This window comes from Urtica dioica, chromosome 8, assembly GCF_054948205.1.
Source record: "Urtica dioica subsp. dioica isolate 48M chromosome 8, U.dioica_male_clone48M_v1_H2, whole genome shotgun sequence".
Lineage (NCBI taxonomy): Eukaryota > Viridiplantae > Streptophyta > Magnoliopsida > Rosales > Urticaceae > Urtica > Urtica dioica.
This window is the reverse complement of record NC_142763.1, coordinates 32,483,018-32,504,530: the sequence shown is the minus strand read 5'-3', so window position 1 is coordinate 32,504,530 and position 21,513 is coordinate 32,483,018. Positions and strand designations below refer to the sequence as shown.

Below are 21,513 nucleotides of genomic sequence, written 5' to 3'. Positions count from 1 at the left end.
TTGTCACATGTGCAAGAACTGTTTTAGAAACGACATAGTTTAATTTTCCGTTAAGTTGATCTATACAAGTTGAATATTATGATCATCGGGCTACACTTATTTGCATATATCTATTAATCATTGTGAAAGTTTTGAAAGAGGCTTAATTATACGTGCTCCATATTTTTAATGTGTTATTTGCTCTTTCGCATGTACAAAATAAGACTTATTAGTGTTATCTGGCTTATACGTATCTATGGAATAAATAGTACACATTAAGACATTGATAATACATATACTGACTTTAAGCAACATACATAATGTTATCTTATCTGTATCACTATATTATGTATTTCTTTTCCAACGTTGTAAGCTCCTTCATTGCAAAGAGAATTATATACAAAAGCCTCGGAAAATAAGACTCCAAAATGTACCACACAATTATAAACTATGCACAAGTTTTTCAATGCATGGCCGTTTGATATCCTTCTCTGTCATCTATTCTATCGAACCCATAAAAGTGGACCAATTTAATTACAGTGTCAAGAGAGAGACTCCACATTCCGGTTTAAGCACTTTGACCATCATAATTTATAGCCCTTCTTCTCCCCCTAATATTCATCACTCCCAAACAAATATATTGTCACATCCTGAAAATAGTTGTATGAAAAAAAAATGTATAATTAGTCACGTGCTTCCGTATGTGGCCTTAAAACTGTGCCCTTATAAAATTCACAGCTAGCACTGTTCTTACTTTAAGGTAACGCCGTTTCGGTTGTGTAAAGAAGCAGGAATTCGACGGTCCAGATTGTTATGTTGAAGGAATCTGTTACGCAAATCAGACCACACAAAATAGTTAGTTTGATCATCTGGTAATATATTTTGAATTTTTTTTTTTTAAATCTAAACATGCATAAATATACAAAAGACGTACATCTCATGAAGTTTTGAAATGTAGCCTAATGAATCAGGAACTGATCCTTCCAGCTGGTTGTCCTCCAAATGCCTTGATTATTATCAGAAACAAGTAATTAATACAAAATAACTTAAATTAATTAAAAAGTAATAGAATTAAAGCTTCGATATACACATACAATGTCTGAAGCTCCTCTAGTGAACCCATTTCTGGAATGTGTCCTGTGAGTTTGTTACCTCCAAGCCAACTATAATTATATCACCACAAATTTTTAAATTACTCAACAATAATTATTTCCGGGAAAATAAAAAAATAATTAGATCTTATATATTATCATAATAATTATTGCTTACATGTGGTTGAGAGCAGTTAACTTTGCTATACTTGAATGCAAAGTCCCAGATACTCCCTTGCCTGTCAATTCCCTTAAAAATATTTTCCAATATCATAATTTAATTCCATCAGTACACAAAGTTAATTGTATGCATATTTGAAGAAACTTGTGTTCAAGAAATTAATTTTAAGACGTATGTTATTTGAATGAACTTACAAGGAAGTGACTCGAGCGAATTTGCCGCTTTTTGAGCATGTAACTCCGGTCCATGAATTGCGTTGAGGCAAGCAAGGGTCGCCGTGGGACCAATCCGGTGGCGGATTCTTGAAGCTTGCCGCCAATTCAATCAGTGCCTCCTCTATCGAATAAACAAAATTACACAATAATTTAAGACTAATTAAGGGGCTTGATATTGTTGTAACACATCTAAAATAAAAATATGAGGTAAAAACATCACTACTAAGAAGAGAAAACAAGCGTTAAATAACATAATACCACATAGCAGTAAATACGATTTTTTTTTTTTTTTTTAAGTCTAGTCTCATACATGTTATGCACATTAAAAAATTATAAAAAAAACCCAAAACTGAGGTGATTATAATATAAGAAGTAAAATGAATTACAATCAAATTAGTACTTTTAATTCTTAAAGTCTTAGAACCATTGCTCGGTTAAAATTAATTATATGATTAATTCTAGCCAAAATTTTGCCTGAAATTAACCGTACAATTAATTTTAACCGAGTAACATATCGGTTAACTTAAATTAACCGAAATTATGAATTAACTTTTTTTTCTTGGAAGAGGCAAAATATAATATGGCTATTAAAGAAAATTATGTGTTTAATAAATTACCATCTGCAGGCAGAGTCTTGCCTCCTAGAGGCAGGACTTGGAGGACCTCGGCGGCGGAGATGACGGGGCCCACGGGCATGGCAGGGGCGGGAGCGAGGACGATCTCCGTGGGGCCCACGAGAGGCCAGCGTGGGGAGTAGACGACGGCCCCGTCGGTGGAGACATTGAGGCCGGCGTAGAAGAGCTTGCCCCCGACCCACACGTCGAAGACGCGCCAGCTGTACGGGCTCGGGCTGCGATTGTCTTGAAAGTAGAGCACCACGTGGTACTCCGACGCGGGGAGCTCCTGCGGGGGCCACCACACCCGAAGGGACTTCCCGCGGCTCGTCGTGATCCCCGTCCCGAACGCCTTCCCCGGCGGAAGGTTCCAGAACCTCGCGGGGTCCACCGCCGAGTGGCTCGTCACCGCCGGGTTCTCGTCCTTGAACGGCTCCCACAAACGGTTGAACTTGTCCTCGGGATATCTGCGGACAAGATTTACAAGGTCATGAGGTCTTCACTTTTATATGATTAACGTTATTTATGTATTTGAGATGACATTTCAACCCGAAGCTCAAACCAATAATTGGTCCTAAAGAGCTCAAGAATCACGTATCTAAATTATTTAAAAAGATCTATGAAGATATATAAAATCACAAGGTCACTCGTGATGTTATAAAGATGATATTAAAGTTTGAATCTTGGATACACGCGATCATAGGTCATGTGTTAAGATGAGCCATGAGCCCAAAAAGCTAAATTAGTATGTCATGGATCTCAAAACTAAAGAAACGCTTTTGAGATTGAACCTAGTGATCTTTTAACGTGAAATAAAATCTTAAAACTCATACGAACACCTAGTATTTGTCGCGTTTACAAACAAACAGACTGGAAGCCGCGAAATCTGGATCCTCTGTCCCATTTTCGTGTCTCATTTGGTGTCTCTTAAAATAATAAGTCACGTCATCATTTTATTTAAATATTTATTTAAAAATAAATTAAAATGATTTAATTAATCTATTTTGATTAGATCGACGGACACCAAGAGAGACACCGAAAGGGAAAGATGATCCGGGCTCCCGCGACCCACATAATTATTTTTTTTTTCCCTTCACCTTATAATCTATGGAGTCATAATATATATATATATATATATATATATATATATATATATGTAACGTGATTTTCATATTCGAACACTCTATATTATATAAACATCCAATAAAAAATGTTAAATACATAAACTCAAACCCATAAAAATACATCCAATAAAATACGGAATATCATAAATGTGGCGTACCCGATATAGTCGTGGCCATGAGTACCAAAGTTAGACCTGGCGACAGTCCTGAGGGCAAACTTGTCAAAATCCGTGGCATTGTAAATGGAGTCCTCCAATGGCTCCACCTCCAAGGCGGAGATGAACGGAGACCTCTCCGGCGGCGTCCTCTGGCTCCTCGCCAAGCAGACGCTGAGCTGGCGTCCCGCGGCGGCCACGACGGCCTCGTAGTAGGACCCGAGCCCGGCCCTGTAGTCCTCGCCCGTGTCCACCTCGCCCCACGCCGTCCCCTCCACCACCTGATCGAACACCGGCGGCGAATCTCCGCCGTCGAACCCGCCGTAGAAGTACGTCGTCCTCACCAGGTACCGCCGCCCCGCCTCCGCCGGCACCGCGAAGCAGTACTTCCGCGCCGCCGCCTCCGGGAAGTACCGCAGCGTCGCTAAGACGCGGACGGCCACGGATGCGTTGTCGAGGGCCGCTTTCTTTCCGACAGAGACGAAGCCCTCGTCGGAGACGTACCGGAGGCCGTTCTCCGCCGTGTGGCCTCCGCCGCCGCAGTCGATGTGGAACTTCTTCTTGTCGTCATCATCTATTTGACGTAAAATATAAAAATATAATCTCGGTATTTTATATACATGATGATTAATTGTTACCTGTTGGTGTTGGTGTTGGTGTGGATTGAGAGTTGGAGAGGAAGAGAGGGATCCAGACGAGGCATAGGAGGAAGATGTGGAGATACATCATATGTTTTATGGGTGTTATTATTATTTTTACTCTAGTTGATTAATTGAGTAATTAATCCAGGAATTAAATGAATACTGGGAATCGGGATCATTTTGGTATTGGGGGGTTGTGCATGAACATAGTTTCGTAGACATGGAAACGAACGAGAGAAATTCCCAATCAACATGCATGCGTGGCCTTGTCTCGCTAAATATAGGATTCATTCAGTAAAATAGTTACAACAATCACAATAAAATATATTATAAGTGGTATATAAAATCATGTAACGACTGGCACGTCATGAAGCGCCTGTAGCTCAGTGGATAGAGCGTCTGTTTCCTAAGCAGAAAGTCGTAGGTTCGACCCCTACCTGGCGCGGCCATCTCATAATTGATTATTCACCTGTATTTATATTTTTTATGTTTTGGACTTCAATAGCATTTCTTGTTTGGAGACTCAACGAATACGCCAGACAAAAAATAGTTAAAAGCTTCAAATTTTAAATTGTTATTCGTGGTAGCGCATAGTTGTATACAAAAACAAATTATATATGTATTATACAACGATTTTAAATATGAGTGCCCGGTGAGATCAACTGCAATACTACTTATTTTGTTTTGCTCTTTAAATATATTTTTTAAATGCAAAAATAATATTATCTACACTACAAATATGAGTGCTCGGTTCTACTTTTTTTTTTTTTTTTTGCTCTTTAAATATTTATTTTGCTGCGGAGATAAAAAAAAAATATATTATCTGCACTGTAAATATGAGTGCTCGGTGAGATCTATTACCATACTACTTATTTTCTTTGCTTTTTAAATATTTTTTTTGGTGCAAAGATAAAATAATATTATCTACAATATAAATAAATTAGCCCTAAATGAAATTTCTTGGTTCGTCTTTTAACATATATAGAAAAATATAACAGAATTTAAATGTTAGCATAATTATTTAGCTAACGTTTCAAGTTTCAAATATATGATTTATAATTTCATTACCAAGCTTATCAAATATATATAATTTTCAATGTGCACAAGTAAATCATAATGCATCCATTGATCTTCCATTTGATTCCGCAGCTGATTCTTCACAATTGAAACTGCTCCAAAATAGCTGTAACAACGGATAAAATTAATACTAAGGTAACAAATCGAAAAACAAGAGGATACATTTTTTTTCTTGTTAAATTATTTTCACTCAAAATTCTCCAATACTTTTCATAAAATATTAATTGTTTTACATATCCATTATATAAGTTTCAAGTTAGTCATCAAGTACCATAAGCTCAATTTTTTTTAAACAACAAAAATCGATTAGTACCACTAGGAAAATAAAGGCATTTAGAAGCGAAAAATGTCGTTTTTAAAGGCCAAAAAGTCACTTCTATAAGTCATTTAGAAGCGACAAAGTCACTTCTAATACTATGTATGTTGCTTCTAAAAGTTAGAAGCGATGTGTGCCTCTAAAGTCGCTTTTACATCCTCGAAAATATCGCAAAAAAAGGCTCCCGCGAAGTGGCGGAAAATACATTAGAAGGGACTTTAGACGTCGCTCCTTCTTAGAACGACTTGAAATCATTTTCTAATATTACTCTGGACAGAATTATAAAAATTCGCTTGACTTCGTAGCTTATAATCATAATTTTTTTATATTTTAAGGATCGCGCTCGGTGACTGAACCAAGAAGTGACATGCCACTTTTAAAAGTAAATTATCGCGTCTAATTAGAAGCGACATGTCGTTTATAAAAGAGGCGTCACCTTACTTCTAAAAGCTGTTTTTGTAGTGTACCTTGCCAATTGAATCAAATATGCCCACAAATAAGAAACACATACAAGGATATGTGTGCTTACTTCATTCCTCGCATTATTTGGTTTGTATAGATAAAAACCAAGACAAAATGATGCATCTTCAGGTTTACTATATTCCAAGCAATTATGGTATTCTACAAACCAATAAACAACAAATCTTCTCTACTAAATTCCAAAATATGTTAATACAAATGGCTATTTGAATGAGGCTTATACAGTAATACAAACAAAATTGGCCTTTTTCAAATGAGGCTTATACAGATAAAGTTGGGCATATAAAATAGGTGTTAACTATAACGTGGTTTTGTCCATGTGTATATTCATATTTTATAGGTGAATTTAACAATGGCTAATATCTTTTGCATTTGACTTGTATAGCGTTGTGCTTGATGAATTGTCAGGTCAATATTTTTTTATAGAGTTCAAAAATATATGTAGATTGAGTTAATATTTTTTATCATCTCGCTACTACTATATCGAACGAGAGTTAATGCTATTGAATGTACATCATAAGTTATTTGTAGTTTTCAAGTAATTTTTATATTTAACATAAACCGATCGATCTAACCATGAATAAATTGAAGAGATAACTAACATACTCTCTAGACAGCCGATCCACGTATGTGAGAAAATATAAATATGAATTATATATGAGATGTAAAAACCAGTGAGGGCAAAAGACCATCCTAACAAAAATACTAACAACATAAAACGACACACACGTATAAAGCTCCATGTAAGAAATGGATACATCTATTTTATTTTATTGAGTGGTAGGCACTTATGCCTTATTCTATTTTTTTTTCCTTCCAAATCAATGCTTCTTTTAAGTGTTTAGAAGAAAACGTATAGAAGTCTACCATTATTAAATTAGGGGTTATTAATGTTACTTTTACTCATGAACACTAACGAATATTAAAAAAAAAGATGATTAAAATAAAAGATCAAGTTAGTCACAAAATCTACAAAAATAAATACCAACAAAATTTTGTTAAAAAATTACGAACTTTGTAAAAAAAATTAATTGCGTCCTAACAACACATAGCAAGTTTCCTTAAATAATAGAGGAGTGGTCATTGATAATAATAATAATAATAATCATAGAATGAGGTAGATATATCCGTAACTAAAATAGCCATTCAATATTGTTGTTACTCTAGTGTTGACTGTTTTTGTTATGGAAAAACTATTGTTCTCTTTGATGTTGGAAACATCCTCTAGAACATAAGTTGTTTGCTTTATACGTCAGGGTTGTGACGTTGATTTTTATTGACAGACCTTTTTGTCTAATTCGCTTCTGCGTTATTTTCGATCGTACAATGAGCGTTCTCCATGTGCATTTGAAAACCCTAGCCCCCTGTATGTGTCATATAAAAGGTTTGCTTTTTTCTTTTGAGTAGGGTTGCACATGTGGGTATCTCGTTGCAATCGCCATTGCCGATACTCTGCATCCTAGATGTGTTGTGTGTTACTATGTTTTGGTTGACAACCATTGTTAGAGCTAGTCACAGAGTTTATTGTATAGCTGATTCAAGTTATGGTAAACACGTATTGTTATACGCATTGTTGAAACACTAGGAGAGCATTAGTGGAAAGTGAAGGGAGCTCAAACACAGGGGGAGCCTGGGTTAGAAATTACTAGGGTCGTTTGAAGTTGAGGAGACCTATAAGGTGATCATTCATGAACATCCAAAATTGTACTTACTCTACCGTATAGTGAAGTTTCTCTTTTCATTGAGAGTATCATCCCCATAGAAGTAGACAAAGTTTGCCGAACTGACCCGTTATTTTACTTTCAGCTTACATACTCGAGTTATTTTTCTAAACTGATAAGTTTCTACTTAACCTGTTAAAACATCCGTATAAACATCAGGTAATGTGAGACCCGACTTTTGTACACGTTAGATTCTGTAAAAATTTCCTCTCATCAATAAATAAAGGAAATTTTATTCTCTCTCTGTGTTGAATGAATTATAAAATTCACGATCTCTCTCGTTTCAGTTTATTAGAGATGTTCTCTATATTTTCTCATTTCACATTCTAAGTGGAATATTAGAATTTCGGAAGGAATTCATAATAAATTTGGATAAATCAATAAGGAAATGATGAATTTCGATAATCCGAATATAAGGAAAAAAGGATTTTTGAAAGCACTTGAATGTTGGAATAAATTTAAGTGCTTGAGAACGAAGGAAATAATATTTAAGGGTGACGAAATTTCGGAATAAGGATATTCGAGTAAACTCGATATTGTTTCCCGAATAAAAGTTACTCGGAATGTACTCGGAGATTTAAAAATCTCGAGAGTAAAAATAAATTCTGAAATTCCTTAAATATATTCAAGATGTGAATTTGGTGTTTGATTTCGGATTTCTTTGATTTGGTGTGGTTTTGGCCGAATTGTGATAAGCTAGGGTTTGGAAGTTCAATTTTTTGGGGCTTTTCGTTTTTGTGGGTGGTTTTGTGATTCTGAGACGTGTTTGAGCGAGTTTGGTGTCCAGAATTGTTTGAGAATTATCGTTGGAATTGTGATGATTTTGTTTGGACGAATTTATTGAATTATGGTTGTTTTGGCCGTGTAAGAATGTTGGCTTGTTGTTTGGAATCAGTTGTTTTGTATTGTTAATGTTGATTCTGGATTGGTAACTGCTGGGTGATGATGTTTGAAAGCGTTTTATTTTTCCCTATTGGTTGAAAATATAATGGAATGTGAAAATGTTACGGGAAATGTCGCGATCCAAGGGCGACGAGTGTCCTGCGGGTCGTGACAGGTAAATAGTAGATTTACTTTTTCGAATATGTTTATATTGATTTTTCGTTTCGGACTGATATCTAGAGTGCACTAATATAATCTTTGAGAAATGGACACGGTTGTCCCCCTTTTTTTAAGCATAGGTACTTGTTTTCAAATGTATGGTTTTTTTGTTGTGAAATTTTATAGAATGTGTGGTATTTTTAAGAGTAAAATATGAAGGGTGATAGAAACCTACCATAAAGTCTTTAGTAGGATCATGCCATTTTCTAAAATGTTTATATATTTATTTTATTTATAGATTGTTAATCATGAGAAAAAGATATTTACCATTTTATTTTCCCTATTTTGAGATTGCTAGACTTCTATGTCACTTTCATCTTTTCCACTTAAAAATATTCAATATTTGCATTAAATTTACACTTAAAAAGAGCATTAATTTGAAAACAAAGTGGAATGAGGCATAGATGCTTATGGTTAAAAAAAAATAATAATAAAAAAAAGGAAATCCAGTCCATTTCCTCGTAATCATGCTCCGAATAAAATGATAAACCGGTTCTGCGTTTATAAGCACAGTCGTTTTTCTCCAAGGCCGTTTTGATCTGTGTCGTTTCTCTCCAGTGTTAAACTGTGTCGTTTTGATCTAGTAAGTCGACGCTAAGCCTTAGCATTGAAACCCCTAAAAGTGAGCTCATTTGACTTGCAGAGCTTAAACCTCGAAGAAGAAGAAGCAAATGAAGGTCTTCAAGGTCAACGGAGAGACTCTAGCTATTTCCCTTTTCTCCGACGTCACAAACTCCGGGTACTCTCTTACCCTCCCAAAATCCTAAAAAAGGCTTATGGTTAAGAACTAACAATTTCGAGGTCAAACTCACTCGCTTTTTTATGCTTCCATATCTTTGGGAAGTGATTCGTGAAGGGTTCAAGACTCGCATTGAAAAGATTATGTCTTTCCATTTTTTCGGGATTGTTACAGTTAGTCGCTGTTATGGTGTTTATCGCAATAGAAGAGAAATCACAATCATTTCGAATTTAAAACTGGGAAATCAAAGCCTGATTAGAATCCATTTTTATTGATGAGAAACAGAAGAACAAAAAAAAATATATATATATACTCACCTCACTTTCTGGCCCTTGCTTTTTTAGCTTTTCGCACAAGCAATCACATGCTCTTTATATTTTAATGAAAAATTGTTTTATCTTTCAGGGAACTAGTCGAGTCTATGCAATCTGGAATGTTGGACCCGGAAGTTGCGTTTCTCAACGCATCTCTGGTACTTACATTACAACCCATTTGTTCTTTTTAGTGTCACCGATTTCCGTATCCGATATTCAATACTTTCGATTGTTTGAAACAGATCCCAGATATTTTCCCTGTTCTAGCGGCGGCGCACAAAACCCTCGTGTCAAAGTCGAGGGATTCGTTGACCACACGAACTCTACACTCCGAGCTCGTTTATAACTACTCCGGCTCCAAGCATGTAAGCCCTTCCTTTTCATTATCCACAGCCGATAGATAGATATATAGATTGATACAATGTAACATTTGGGGTTTCATTTTGATTTATAAATAGATCACGGAGTCCCTGAAAAGATGCGGAATCTCCGAGAGCTCGACTTATATACTTGCCGCTCGTTTCGGTGCTTCCCCAGAGGAGGTTAGACTTTTAGACAATTGTTCTCGCTTAATGTTCATGTGTTTTTTCTGGGAGATTTTATTAATTATTCATTATATATGTTTTATTCTTACCTTATGTTTGGGAGAACTTTACTAACTAGATGAAAGCTATTGAGAAGCTAGTGAATGGGAAAGAGATTGACTTGGGTGAGCTTGGAGCTAGAGCAGACCAAGCCCATATTCAGAAGGTAAAGCGAGGCTATTAAATTTGCTGATTCTCGGCCTAAATACGACCCTATTGTGATGAATTGTTTATATTTGTTTCAGCACTACAAGATATCAGCACCGGAGTTGGGAATTTCGTCGCTCGCCGATGCCATTGTGTGCCGAATTTCTTCTCGTGATGCTTTGTGAGCGAGAGAGAGAGAGATATTGGTCGCCGGTGTGTTTACGCGTCTGAAAGTTTCAATTTATTTAGAAAGTTTTATAGTGACCAAGCCGTGTTTGACGTAGGATTTTCGATTTTTTTCCTCAGATCTGAGGGTGTAGAGTTATGTGGCCGAGTTTTGTATCATCACTGGGACAATTTGTATGAGATGAGCTGGAAATTTGGAATTGTTTTTCAACTGTTTTAAGTTAAAGCCTTTGTGACGCGATAATGATTTCGCTTAGTTTTCTTTTCGCTTAGTTTTCTTTTTTGGTTCTAGTAATTAAGCTGGTAAAATATTAAGATTTTTTTTCTAAAAAATTATCATTCTCTCTTACATACGGTCTCAATTTGAATGGCTATAATCTAAAAGGTCTTGTGTATGAAAAAAAGACTAAAAAATAGACTACTAAGCAGCCTTCTTAGGGAGTTGGAGTTTTTTTTTTTTTTTTTTCTTTTCTTTTTCACGGCTGTTACTAAACTCCTCAATGCTTTTCCTTTTGTACATAAGTAACACCGTTCTCCTACTAGAAAAGACGCAAAGCTTTTAATCGCAAACACATCCATATTTTGTTTAGAGAGCAAGGTTTGACTTACTATGCATATACCCCTTACCACCAGTGTTTACCACCGTACTGGCATTCAGATTTTATGCATAACCCTTACCACGAGTGTTTACCGTATTTTTCCAAGAAAAAAACTGGTAGATTTTCCATTATACATAAATATAAAATATGTTTTTCTAAATTTATTTATTTATGTGTATTTAGAATTGCGGTAAACCCCGATTTTTATGAAGTTTTTAACTGGGTCGTGCCGATTTTTTGCATCACGTGATTCTCTACTGATACTAGCGCGGTAAACACCTATTTGAGGGGTATTTCGGTTTTGTACGTTTCGTTACCAGATCTGATGGTAAACGGTATACCGCGCGGTATCTCACCGATTATCCCGGTGACTAAAAAATTGATAGATAGGCGGAGTTAGAAATCAAATTCAAGGGGAGCCTAATGTCAAATAAATAAATAAAAAAAGCTATTTATGAACAAACCTCTCAACTAAAATAGACTAATGTACATGCTGCGTTTTATTTTCCAGTATTAACATTTGTTACTTTAAATTATGTCATCCGATTCTTCTGAACTGCCTATTTTGTCTCAACTTCATTGCTAACAAAATTTGTAAATCGCGCGCGAAAAATAAAACATAAAAATGTAAAAAGAAAATGAAACAAATAGAGAAAGAACTTGGGACTTTTAACGAATGTTTCAATCCCATATGCAATGTTAATAAAAATTAAGATTTTTTTTTTCGAGTAAAAAAGCTCCTCAACTAGAATATATTGATAAAAAAAAAAGATTTGAATTATAAATATGCTCTAAAAATAATTCAAAACTTCTTAAAAAAAGATGAAAAACAAATTACGTAAACACTGTTACAAAAAGAAATATAGGTGTTATAATCGGAATGTTAATAATGTTGGATATGGTCCATGAATCAATACATCAAAAATAGAGAAATTGAACGAGAAAAGATAAACTTAGAGAAAAATATAAAGTCTGGAGAACTTTTCTTATTCCATTCTGGATTGCAATTACAAAGTAGAATACCTTACATATATATAGAAAATAAATTAAGTACGTTACCCACTATGTATACCTTACCACTAATCTAGGAAATAAATTAGGATCTATTAAGGACTCACTAGCACACTAACACATCCACTATTTCAGCACACAACAACAATTACGTGGCTTTAATTAACAAAACAAACATACAGAACACTCATAAACTAAAGATAAAAAAAAACGCCCTTGACCAAGTCAAGGTTATATCTAACAATCTCCCCCTTAAACTTGACTTGGTTCAAGATTCTTTGCTCCGGGTAGATTTCGCACATACCCTACAAAAGTGCCGGCTCTTCATCGGCATCACAAATGAGGTTGGCCACCTCCTCTTGATCACGGCGGGGTTTTTGGCACTCCGACGCATAGTGACTGTACACATCGCAATTAAAGCACTTAATCTTACTTTTATCACAACCTCGGTCACGGCTATCACCGCCATTTCCACCACTCCTCTTCATCCGCGACACCCACTCCGAGTGTGTGAGAAGCAAACTTCCTTCTTCCTTCTCGTTGTAGCCACGAAGCCTCTCTTCGTGAACCTTGAGACGACCTATCATCTCTTCCATGGTCATGGTCTTGAAATCGCCAAATTGCTCGATCGACGTCACGATCTGCAAAAATTTTGGAGGGACGGCCCGGAGAAGTTTCTTGACGACGTAGACCTCTTCTACTTTGTCGCACAATGCTCGGATGCCGTTGACAATCGCCGTCAATCTCATGGAAAAGTCATCCACCGACTCGCCATCTCTCATGCGAAGCACCTCGAATTCACTCTTCAAGGTTTGCACCTTCGCCTCCTTGACGCGCTCCGCGCCCATGTGCATCGTCTTGAGCATCTCCCACGCTTCCTTAGCCGAGTCCTTCTCGGCCAACGTTAGGAGCAAATCTTCCGGGACTCCTTGATAGATGGCGGCGAGAGCCAATCTATCCGTGCGGTCATCAACTTCGTCGTGCTCGATAGCCTCCCACACGCCTTGAGCCTGCAAGTTGACCCGCATCTTGATCGACCATGCGCCGTAGTTGCTATGTGTGAGCAACGGATATTGAATCGTCATGACCTTGCTCTGTTCCGCCCTTTTGCATCACTACATCCGCGATGACCCGGCTCGGCGACGGCATTTGCTTCGGCATCCCTGGCGCTCTGATACCACTTGTTGGATATGGTCCATGAATCAATACATCAAAAATAGAGAAATTGAACGAGAAAAGATAAACTTAGAGAAAAATATAAAGTCTGGAGAACTTTTCTTATTCCATTCTGGATTGCAATTACAAAGTAGAATACCTTACATATATATAGAAAATAAATTAAGTACGTTACCCACTATGTATACCTTACCACTAATCTAGGAAATAAATTAGGATCTATTAAGGACTCACTAGCACACTAACACATCCACTATTTAAGCACACAACAACAATTACGTGGCTTTAATTAACAAAACAAACATAAAGAACACTCATAAAATAAAGATAAAAAAAAAACGCCCTTGACCAAGTCAAGGTTATATCTAACAAATAACACCGAACAGAAAAATAAAATACAGATCATAGGTGTTTTATTCATGAGAAACGCAATGAAGCATAAGTTAAGCTTCAATGCCGACTAAGTCTAATAAAAGCTTCTCGGCACAATAATAGACGTCAAGATAACGCTTACTTGGCCACGTAAGCATAAAAGAAACTGCAAAATAACTGAATGGAAGTTATTTTTGCGGTTACCTGATAACTGACAGAACGTGGGTCAGATCAACCAATGAAGAAAAGATATAAAAGGCGAAAAGGAGAAGGAAGATGAGAGAACATTCTATTCACAAAAACAATATTTTATTGAAAAACTTCTTGTATTGAGATTCGTCTAATATAAGGAAAATCCAGTCTTTGTATTTAATTTGTTACAGGTTATACAATCATCGAGACAATTGTTGAATCTATTTTTAGACATCAACAGTTTGGCGCTAGAAGGAGGGAGCGGGAATTTTCGAACCAATGGCGAGTTCGTCGGTGCAACCAGGGTCAAATATGGAAGGCAATCCTCAGGGTGACGAACGAGAACAAATCGAACACCACAACAGGACGCTTCCTTTGACAACTGACGAAATGGCAGAGATGCTTCCACAATCTTCTCTTCATGAGATCTTTCGTGAGATGCAAGAGCGTCTCACTCTCCTAGAGAAGAAAAATAAGACTTTGGATGAATAACTCAAAACCAAAAGGGTCACCATTCAAAGCGAAATTGTGACCCCAGAGGACGACAGATCCCACCATAGGGCAGGGAAATAAGTCGAATATGTTGAAGAAAGGTCTAAGAAAACCAAAAAATATGCCAGAGATAGATACAAAAAGGAAAGGCGCAGTGAAAACACTGGCAGTTCCGACTTACCCGCTCGATACTTCGAAGATAGGTTCCAGCCATCTGACGAAGATCCACAGCCAAAGAAGGCTAGATCGAAAAATGCCCGGACGTCACGATTAGAATCGGACACTGAGGAATCAAAGAATACCGACCAGTCCAATTTCCAAAGGCTTGAACGCCGAATAGAGGAAGTTGCATTGGGACAAAAAAGACAATTTAAGGGTGAAGACTTCGCTTCTCCTTTCACCTCGAAGGTATTAGAACATCTCCCACATGCACCTTCGGCGTTTCTGTAGGCTTCGGGAATTCTTCTTGATGTTCGGTCAATGTGTAGACCTGATCAATTCCCATAGTCAGTGGCTGATAGCTACTATACTGACTCGCGAAAGGCTTGCTTGGGATTTGGTTTCGATTTGTCTTCGAGTGTCTGCCATCGTCCCTGCGTTTCGCGTCAATGTTTTGATCGTGCCTTTGCCGACCATCCCGCCCGAAATGATCACCTTTGTATTCATTGTTTGTGGAGCCTTTTGACTTCCCAAACGATTCCGCCGCAAACTTGGCTTCTTCGGCATTAATATATTTTTGAGCCTGTAGGAGAAATTCGTTGTAATCTTTCGGACCTGTTTTTTGCAGAAACCACCAGAACGCCGAATCAGTACGCAGTCCTTATGTAATGTTCGATAGTTTAAAATCTTCATTGAGGTCGTCCACCAAGATTGCTTGTTCGGTAATCTTTCAAAGATTCATCTGACCGCTGCCGAATATAAAATAATCGCTCTTTGGGTGTCCTTCCTGCCCAAGATCCGACGAATTGATCCATAAAGATTTCGCACATCTGTTTCCACGACCAGATTGAGTTTGGTCTTAACTTTCGATACCATTTCTTAGCGGTTCCAGAAAGTATTATTGAAAAAGCCTGGCACATTATTTGCGGACTTGCGCCTTGTAAGGCCATCCATGATTTGTATGTATCAAGGTGATCTCCTGGATTGGATCTGCCATCATAAGGTGGGATGCTCGACATTTTAAAGCCATGATGTGGGAGATGTTCTAATACCTTCGAGCTGAAAGGGGAAGCGAAGTCTTCACCCTTAAATTGTCTTTTTTGTCCCAATGCAACTTCCTCTATTCGACGTTCAAGCCTTTGAAAATTGGACTGATCGGTATTCTTTGATTCCTCAGTGTCCGATTCTAATCGTGACGTCCGGGCATTTTTCTGCAGGGAAATTTCTCAGATATATAGTTAACAAAAGGGGCATTGAAGCCAATCACTAGTAGAAAAATGACTTTTAATGGCGCCTCTTTAATGACGTTAGTGAAAAAAAACGCCATTAAAAGTAATTATTGTATTTTCGAGATTGTGTTTAAAGCAAAAGACGAATTAGAGAGCGACACGTCACTTTTGGAAGAGGTACAACAAAAAAATATTCATGGCGTTTAAATTTGAAACGCCATTAAAAAAATGTAAACCAACCATTGAATGCCATGTGGTTAAAATTATATATGATGACATTTAAAATAAAAACGCCATTAAAAATGTTAAAATTTCACTGTCACTGTAGCGTATAATCCAATCAGCTATTGACACGTGGGAATTGAATATATAATAGCGTTCCTTTTTCGAACGCCATTAAAAGATTTACTCCAAGCCACACGGCGTTTTATGGTTGGTTTAGAGTTGTAATGGCGTGCAGAATTTGAACGCAATTAAAGATGTGCCCCAAAAAAAAAAAAAAAAAAAAATTCTGTATTTAATCTCTCTGCCTCCGCGCGACCCCAAAGCTTCTAAGCCGATGGCGCTTCTCCGCAGAATCCTGAAACAAAAAAGAAAAAAAAGTTTGAAAAAAGATACGATTGCAGCAGAGGAGCATAAAAAGAGAAGACGAACGACGGAACGAGTCTCACTCCGCGCGACCCAGACGAACGCTGAACGCGCCATCTCCGCGCGACCCAAACGAAGGCTGTGTTAGAAAATTCTCCCCAAATTTTCATACAAATAATTGATTTAAGCCAAGGATTAGATTAGGCTGTGTTAATTAGCCAATATATGGATCATGAAAGAATTAGGGAAACACATACGGTGGCGACAAAGCAGCGGCGATTTGGTCTATTTCGGTCGAGCGTCGCCACCGCCTGGTTCTACAATCCATGCGTCCCGTCTCTCCAGTTTTTGACTCGACTGAGTCTTCGTCGACGACCTTAATTTGGGCTTGGCTCATCTTGTCGCCGGTCAGCTTTCTTCACCGTCTACATTTCTAGTAAGTGATACGGTTCATGAAATGAAATATGACTTTGGGTCTGTATATATAGGGTAAATAAATAAATGCAGAGAAAGAAAGAGGAGAGAGAGATTGATGAGAGAGAGGAAACGAAGGAGTGAATAAATGGCCTTCAAAATTAAAAGAAACAACTAGAGTTTTCGCAGTGAAGGTAAAACGCTTGATTTCTCTTCTTCTCCTTCAAATCCAAAGAATAAATTTTAGGGTTTCTTCTTTGAATCTTTGAATGCTTTCATTTTCTCGGTCGTGCATTCTCACTCTCGTGTCGCCCTACCATAAGCATTCATTTTTGTTCTGTTTTTATATTAAATCTCAAGTTTTGGTTGTAGTTAATTTGTCTTTTAAAATTCAAATTCCGTTTTTGGCAATGTCTAATCAAGATATACCAGGTAGAGCATTCCCTGATTTTAGGGCTTAGATGATGTTTTTTGTTCGTGTATTTGGATTTTGAGGGATTTTTTTCCTGGGTTCAGATTTTCCTTCAGAAAGTGATGGACTTTTAATGGTGTTTATCAGCAAAAATAAAACAGAGAAATGGATACCCAACCAAAGAGAATTACCTTATCACCAATTTAACTATCTCATTGGCATTTTAATTATACGTTTTCCCATTGTAAAACTGTTCTCTATTTTTTTTCATTCATCCATATTCTAATGATGTTGATCAGGGGAAAAAAATAGATAGATAAAAGAAAAAGAAAATGGAAGCGAAACCGAAGAGAAAAACCGCAGCGGAGAACGGCGACAACGCTCTGTCCTCCGAGGACTCGGTCCTCGGGACCCTAATCGGGAACGGCGAGGACATGGGCCCGCTCGTGAGGCACGCGTTCGAGACCGAAAGACCCGAATCGCTTCTCCACTAACTCAAACACGTCGTGAAGAAGAAAGAAGCCGAGATCGAGGAGCGTTCCAAGACCCACTACGAGGAGTTCATCCGCGCCGTCGACGAGCTCCTCACTTCTTTACGGCCTCATCAGGTAATTTTTGTTTTTTTGTTTGTTTTTTGAATGGTGTTGTTACTGAATTGAGGGTTCAAGTCTCAATCCTCTTTCTCAGGCAGTATTGTTGATGTTTATAATTAATTCAATATTCAAGAGGTAAAACTCTTCTGTTAATGAACTTTATACCTGTTATCTATTAGAAAATCTTTTACAAGGAATAGTTGTGGCTTGAAGCTTTTTAAGAAGAGGTGTGTGTGTGCTGGTAAAATCTTATTTTCATACCAGCTTTGACTCTTAATATGTGTGTGCTCTGTCTATCCAAGGAATTGCACAATGAAATTAGTCTATCACTTGCTCGAAAACATGAACAAAACACAATATTTTTAAGGTCTTGCGTGCATGTTGATTTCGATACAAAAGATTACGAATCTGAACATTTTATTGAAGCCCCAACTGGAACAAAAAATTAAGGCCCAAAATGAGTGAGCCAAAAGAGGAAATTCCTAGCAATCAACTTGCGAGATACACCATTTTCGGCAAGCTCCTAGCAAGAGAGCGAGAACTCCAGATGGTAATTCCTCTCTCCCGGCTCGGTAATCAGAATTTTAATAACAAGCTTATAGCTATGGGGTTATAAATGAATATACTTAGATGTTGTGATATTTTGATAATAGTTTGCTATAGAAAAGTTAGAAGTTATAAGATATGAGTGTCTTGATTTCCATCATTTTGTAATTCCTTCCTTATAAATGTTACTAAAATATCAGCTCATTACAGTATTGTGTTTTGTGTTTTTATTTTATTTTAACAGCTACCAGGAAAAGGTCTAGATCATGTTCGTGCGGATGCTGACATTGGCAGAACTTTTAATGGCGTTTAAAGAATGAAGGCCATTAAATGTCCCAGTGTTCACGTGGCTGCTGACATGGCAGAACTTTTAATGGCGTTTAAAAAATGAAGGCCATTAAATGTCCTAGTCCACGTCGTCACATTTAATGGCGTTTTTTCATTTAAGCGCCATCGTAGACTTTTAATGTCGCCTCTTTTAATGGCGTTTATAAAGTGCCATTAAATATATTTAATGGCGCATTTTGAACGCCATTAAAGGCCTTTTTTCTACTAGTGAATCCGGCCAAAATACAAGCTCTCATAGACATGAAGCCACCAAGAAACATTAAAGAAGTACAGAAGTTGACTGGATCTATCACAGCACTGGGAAGATGTATCTCTCGAGCTACAGATATAAGCATTAAATTTTTTGATCGCCTCAGAGGCTTAAAAAATTTCGAATGGACCGAAGAATGCAACGAAGACTTCAAAAAATTGAAAGAATATCTTGCATGGCCGCCTCAACTGGTGAAAATTCAACAAGGGGAACCACTCGACATTTGCCTGGCAGTGTCCGAGTATGCTGTAAGTTCGGCCCTAATAAAAAAATGAGGGAACAGTACAATTTCCGGTTACTACACAAGCCGACGCATGGAAGATGCAGAAACAAGATACCAGGAGTTGGAAAAATTAGCTTTAGCTTTAGTTACAGCATCCCGAAAACTTCGGCATTATTTCATGGCGCATCCAATAAAAGTACTTACCAATTTCCCCCTTCGCCAAGTGCTCCAAAAGCCGGATACTTCAAGTAGATTAATGAAATGGTCGATAGAACTCACTCAATACGATATCAGTTATGAACCAAGACCGGCCATCAAAGGGCAGGCAGTTGCCGACTTCTTGGCAAAATTCATATACCGACCAATAGAAACTCCCACCTGGGAATTATATGCCGACGGTGCAACAAATATCCAGGGTTCTGGCGCGAGGATTATCTTGTCAACCAAAGATGGTTTTCAAGTAAGAATTTCACTACGTTTTAAATTTAAAGCTTCAAATAACGAGGCTGAATATGAAGCTGTTATACATGGGCTAGAACTAGAAAAATTTTGCGGAATAAAAAAAATAATAGTCTACTCGGACTCTCAACTGGTAATTAACCAAATCACAAATGAATTTCAGGTAAGAGGGGCGAGCATGGTTCAGTATGCCACCAAAGCACGAGCACTGGCCGAATGTTTCGAGAAAGTGGAATTCAAACAAATTCCGAGAGAAAATAACACTGAAGCCGATGATCTAGCAAAATTGGAAGCAAGTTCAGCCAGTGATACTCTGGAACAGCGAATCATAAATATCACTCTTCCAAGCATCGACAATGCCGATGCCAACATAGTCGAAGAAAAGGAGTCTTGGATGGCGCCGATCATTCAATTTCTCAAATTTAATATTCTCCCATCAAACAAGATTGAAGCTAAACATCTGAAATACAAGTCTGCTCGATATATCTAGCAAGGAGACTCACTATACAAAAGAGGATTTTCCACTCCCCTCATGAAATGTATGTTGGAATCGATCTAGGGTTTAAGAAAATAATTAACGCTTCGGTAAGCGGCGGAATTTTAAAAATTTTCTTTTACAAGTAAAACAGTTTTTACTAACCTAGACAAGTGCAAGTACATGTAATTAAAAACCAATATGAGCTAAGAATTTACTAACCTTTCTTGAAGCTTGAACTTTGGAGAAGCTTTCGGAAAGTTTGCAACGCTCGTCTCCCCTCGCAGCACGTCTCTCTTCCTTTCCTCGGCACCTCGAGCAACCACGAAAGTTTCTATCACTAAATCACTCGAAAAGAAGGAATCAGTGAGTGGGCACTTTTAAACACTACGACTTAAGAACGAGTCTCAAAGTCGCAGAGCTAAGGACTAGGTCGAGTGAGGACCTAGGTGCCAAGACAAGAAAAATCGAAAATAGAAACTAGAAAGAGAGAGAAGAGGGGCGGCCAACAATGTCTAGAGAGAGAGTCTCTCAATCTCTAACTTATGTTGAATGAATGGAATGAAGGGAATGAGGCCTCTATTTATAGAGGAGGTTTTACCTTCAATAAGGTAGTTTCCTCTTTCATTAAATATCACATATTCATGAGCAAATATTGCTCTCCTTCCCTTAGAGTCACTCGGCCAAATAGGCTTCTAGAAGCGCTTGGATTTGTTTCCCTTTTTGTTCCATTCCTTGCTTGGTACTCTCTTGGCCGAATTCCCTCTTACCCAACATAGGAAATTCATTTCCTCTTTTTCTTTTGGCATGTATCTTGATACATTAATGCACAAAATTGGTCTCTCTTCTCTTGGGTTTGGGCGTGTAAGACTTTCTAGAAGCCTTCTAGATTTTTCTTCATTTGTTCATAACAACATAAGAAAAGCCCATTAAGAATTTTCAATAAAATTCTTATGAAATGAAATTAATTCACAAGGCCCAATGATCAAGTCATGGCCGAGTGAAACATGTCATAAAATGACCTTGTCAAAAATTTATTGACATTCATTTCATCCTTTGTCTCAAAAGACAAAAATACTCTTTTAACTATTTTCGTTCTTGTTTTGACTTAGCTTCCAGTTTAACTATTCCTATCGATGTGATTCGTGACAGTGACCTCATGGACCCAAATGAACAAAGCTTGAGCTAAACACTTGGACTCAAAAGTTCACAAACCTTTTCCAAGTTTAGCTTAATGCCAACTGACTCCACTAAAGAGCTGACACTGAAAATCTCTCGGTTCAAATGAATTTATTTTCTACTCAAGAATT

General features: G+C 37.4%; 3 protein-coding genes, 1 long non-coding RNA gene and 1 other non-coding gene across 9 annotated transcripts; 3 read left to right on the top strand and 2 right to left on the bottom strand.

Moving 5' to 3' along the window:
• Positions 1 to 347: 347 nt before the first annotated feature.
• Positions 348 to 4,085, bottom strand: LOC149389274 (Leucine-rich repeat (LRR) family protein). Its single transcript, XM_089622594.1, has 9 exons — positions 4,015 to 4,085; positions 3,363 to 3,920; positions 2,084 to 2,547; positions 1,446 to 1,587; positions 1,249 to 1,320; positions 1,074 to 1,142; positions 914 to 985; positions 734 to 805; positions 348 to 629 (listed from the first exon to the last, which is right to left on the bottom strand). The coding sequence occupies exons 1-9, from the start codon at positions 4,083 to 4,085 to the stop codon at positions 623 to 625; spliced, it is 1,527 nt and encodes a 508-aa protein (XP_089478720.1). The 3' UTR covers positions 348 to 622.
• A 287-nt stretch (positions 4,086 to 4,372) lies between these two features.
• On the top strand, positions 4,373 to 4,445 carry TRNAR-CCU (transfer RNA arginine (anticodon CCU)). Its single transcript has one exon. It is a non-coding gene; the product is annotated as a tRNA-Arg (tRNA).
• A 4,893-nt stretch (positions 4,446 to 9,338) lies between these two features.
• Positions 9,339 to 10,927, top strand: LOC149389272 (EKC/KEOPS complex subunit tprkb-like protein). 2 transcript variants are annotated; one of them, XM_089623637.1, is made up of 6 exons: positions 9,339 to 9,434; positions 9,840 to 9,906; positions 9,991 to 10,113; positions 10,207 to 10,290; positions 10,430 to 10,498; positions 10,578 to 10,927. In XM_089623637.1, the coding sequence occupies exons 1-6, from the start codon at positions 9,367 to 9,369 to the stop codon at positions 10,662 to 10,664; spliced, it is 498 nt and encodes a 165-aa protein (XP_089479763.1). In that variant the 5' UTR covers positions 9,339 to 9,366; the 3' UTR covers positions 10,665 to 10,927. The 2 variants fall into 2 exon arrangements, with proteins under 2 accessions (XP_089479763.1, XP_089479762.1); XM_089623636.1 differs by having other exon boundaries at positions 10,412 to 10,498.
• Positions 10,928 to 12,580: 1,653 nt separating this feature from the next.
• LOC149389271 (uncharacterized) lies at positions 12,581 to 13,360 on the bottom strand. The gene has a single exon (XM_089622593.1). The coding sequence runs from the start codon at positions 13,358 to 13,360 to the stop codon at positions 12,581 to 12,583; it is 780 nt and encodes a 259-aa protein (XP_089478719.1).
• A 2,851-nt stretch (positions 13,361 to 16,211) lies between these two features.
• Positions 16,212 to 19,003, top strand: LOC149389270 (uncharacterized). Of its 4 annotated transcripts, none has more exons than XR_016300496.1 (5): positions 16,212 to 16,890; positions 16,972 to 17,091; positions 17,609 to 17,917; positions 18,082 to 18,452; positions 18,693 to 19,003. It is a non-coding gene; the product is annotated as an uncharacterized LOC149389270 (long non-coding RNA). The 4 variants fall into 4 exon arrangements; XR_016300498.1 differs by having other exon boundaries at positions 16,227 to 16,890; positions 18,270 to 18,452; XR_016300499.1 differs by having other exon boundaries at positions 16,232 to 16,890; positions 18,353 to 18,452.
• Positions 19,004 to 21,513: the final 2,510 nt, after the last annotated feature.

What these genes read in the sequence shown, in the direction of transcription:
- LOC149389274 (XM_089622594.1), bottom strand. Translation starts at nt 4,085, where the DNA reads ATGTATCTCCACATCTTCCTCCTATGCCTCGTCTGGATCCCTCTCTTC. An exon ending in TTAACTGCTCTCAACCACAT is followed by an intron (nt 1,143 to 1,248) that starts GTAAGCAATAAT and finishes ATATAATTATAG; the next exon opens with TTGGCTTGGAGGTAACAAAC. An exon ending in CTAGAGGAGCTTCAGACATT is followed by an intron (nt 986 to 1,073) that starts GTATGTGTATAT and finishes ATAATAATCAAG; the next exon opens with GCATTTGGAGGACAACCAGC.
- LOC149389272 (XM_089623636.1), top strand. Translation starts at nt 9,367, where the DNA reads ATGAAGGTCTTCAAGGTCAACGGAGAGACTCTAGCTATTTCCCTTTTC. An exon ending in CGTTTCTCAACGCATCTCTG is followed by an intron (nt 9,907 to 9,990) that starts GTACTTACATTA and finishes TGTTTGAAACAG; the next exon opens with ATCCCAGATATTTTCCCTGT. An exon ending in TCGGTGCTTCCCCAGAGGAG is followed by an intron (nt 10,291 to 10,411) that starts GTTAGACTTTTA and finishes TTTACTAACTAG; the next exon opens with ATGAAAGCTATTGAGAAGCT.
- LOC149389271 (XM_089622593.1), bottom strand. Translation starts at nt 13,360, where the DNA reads ATGACGATTCAATATCCGTTGCTCACACATAGCAACTACGGCGCATGG.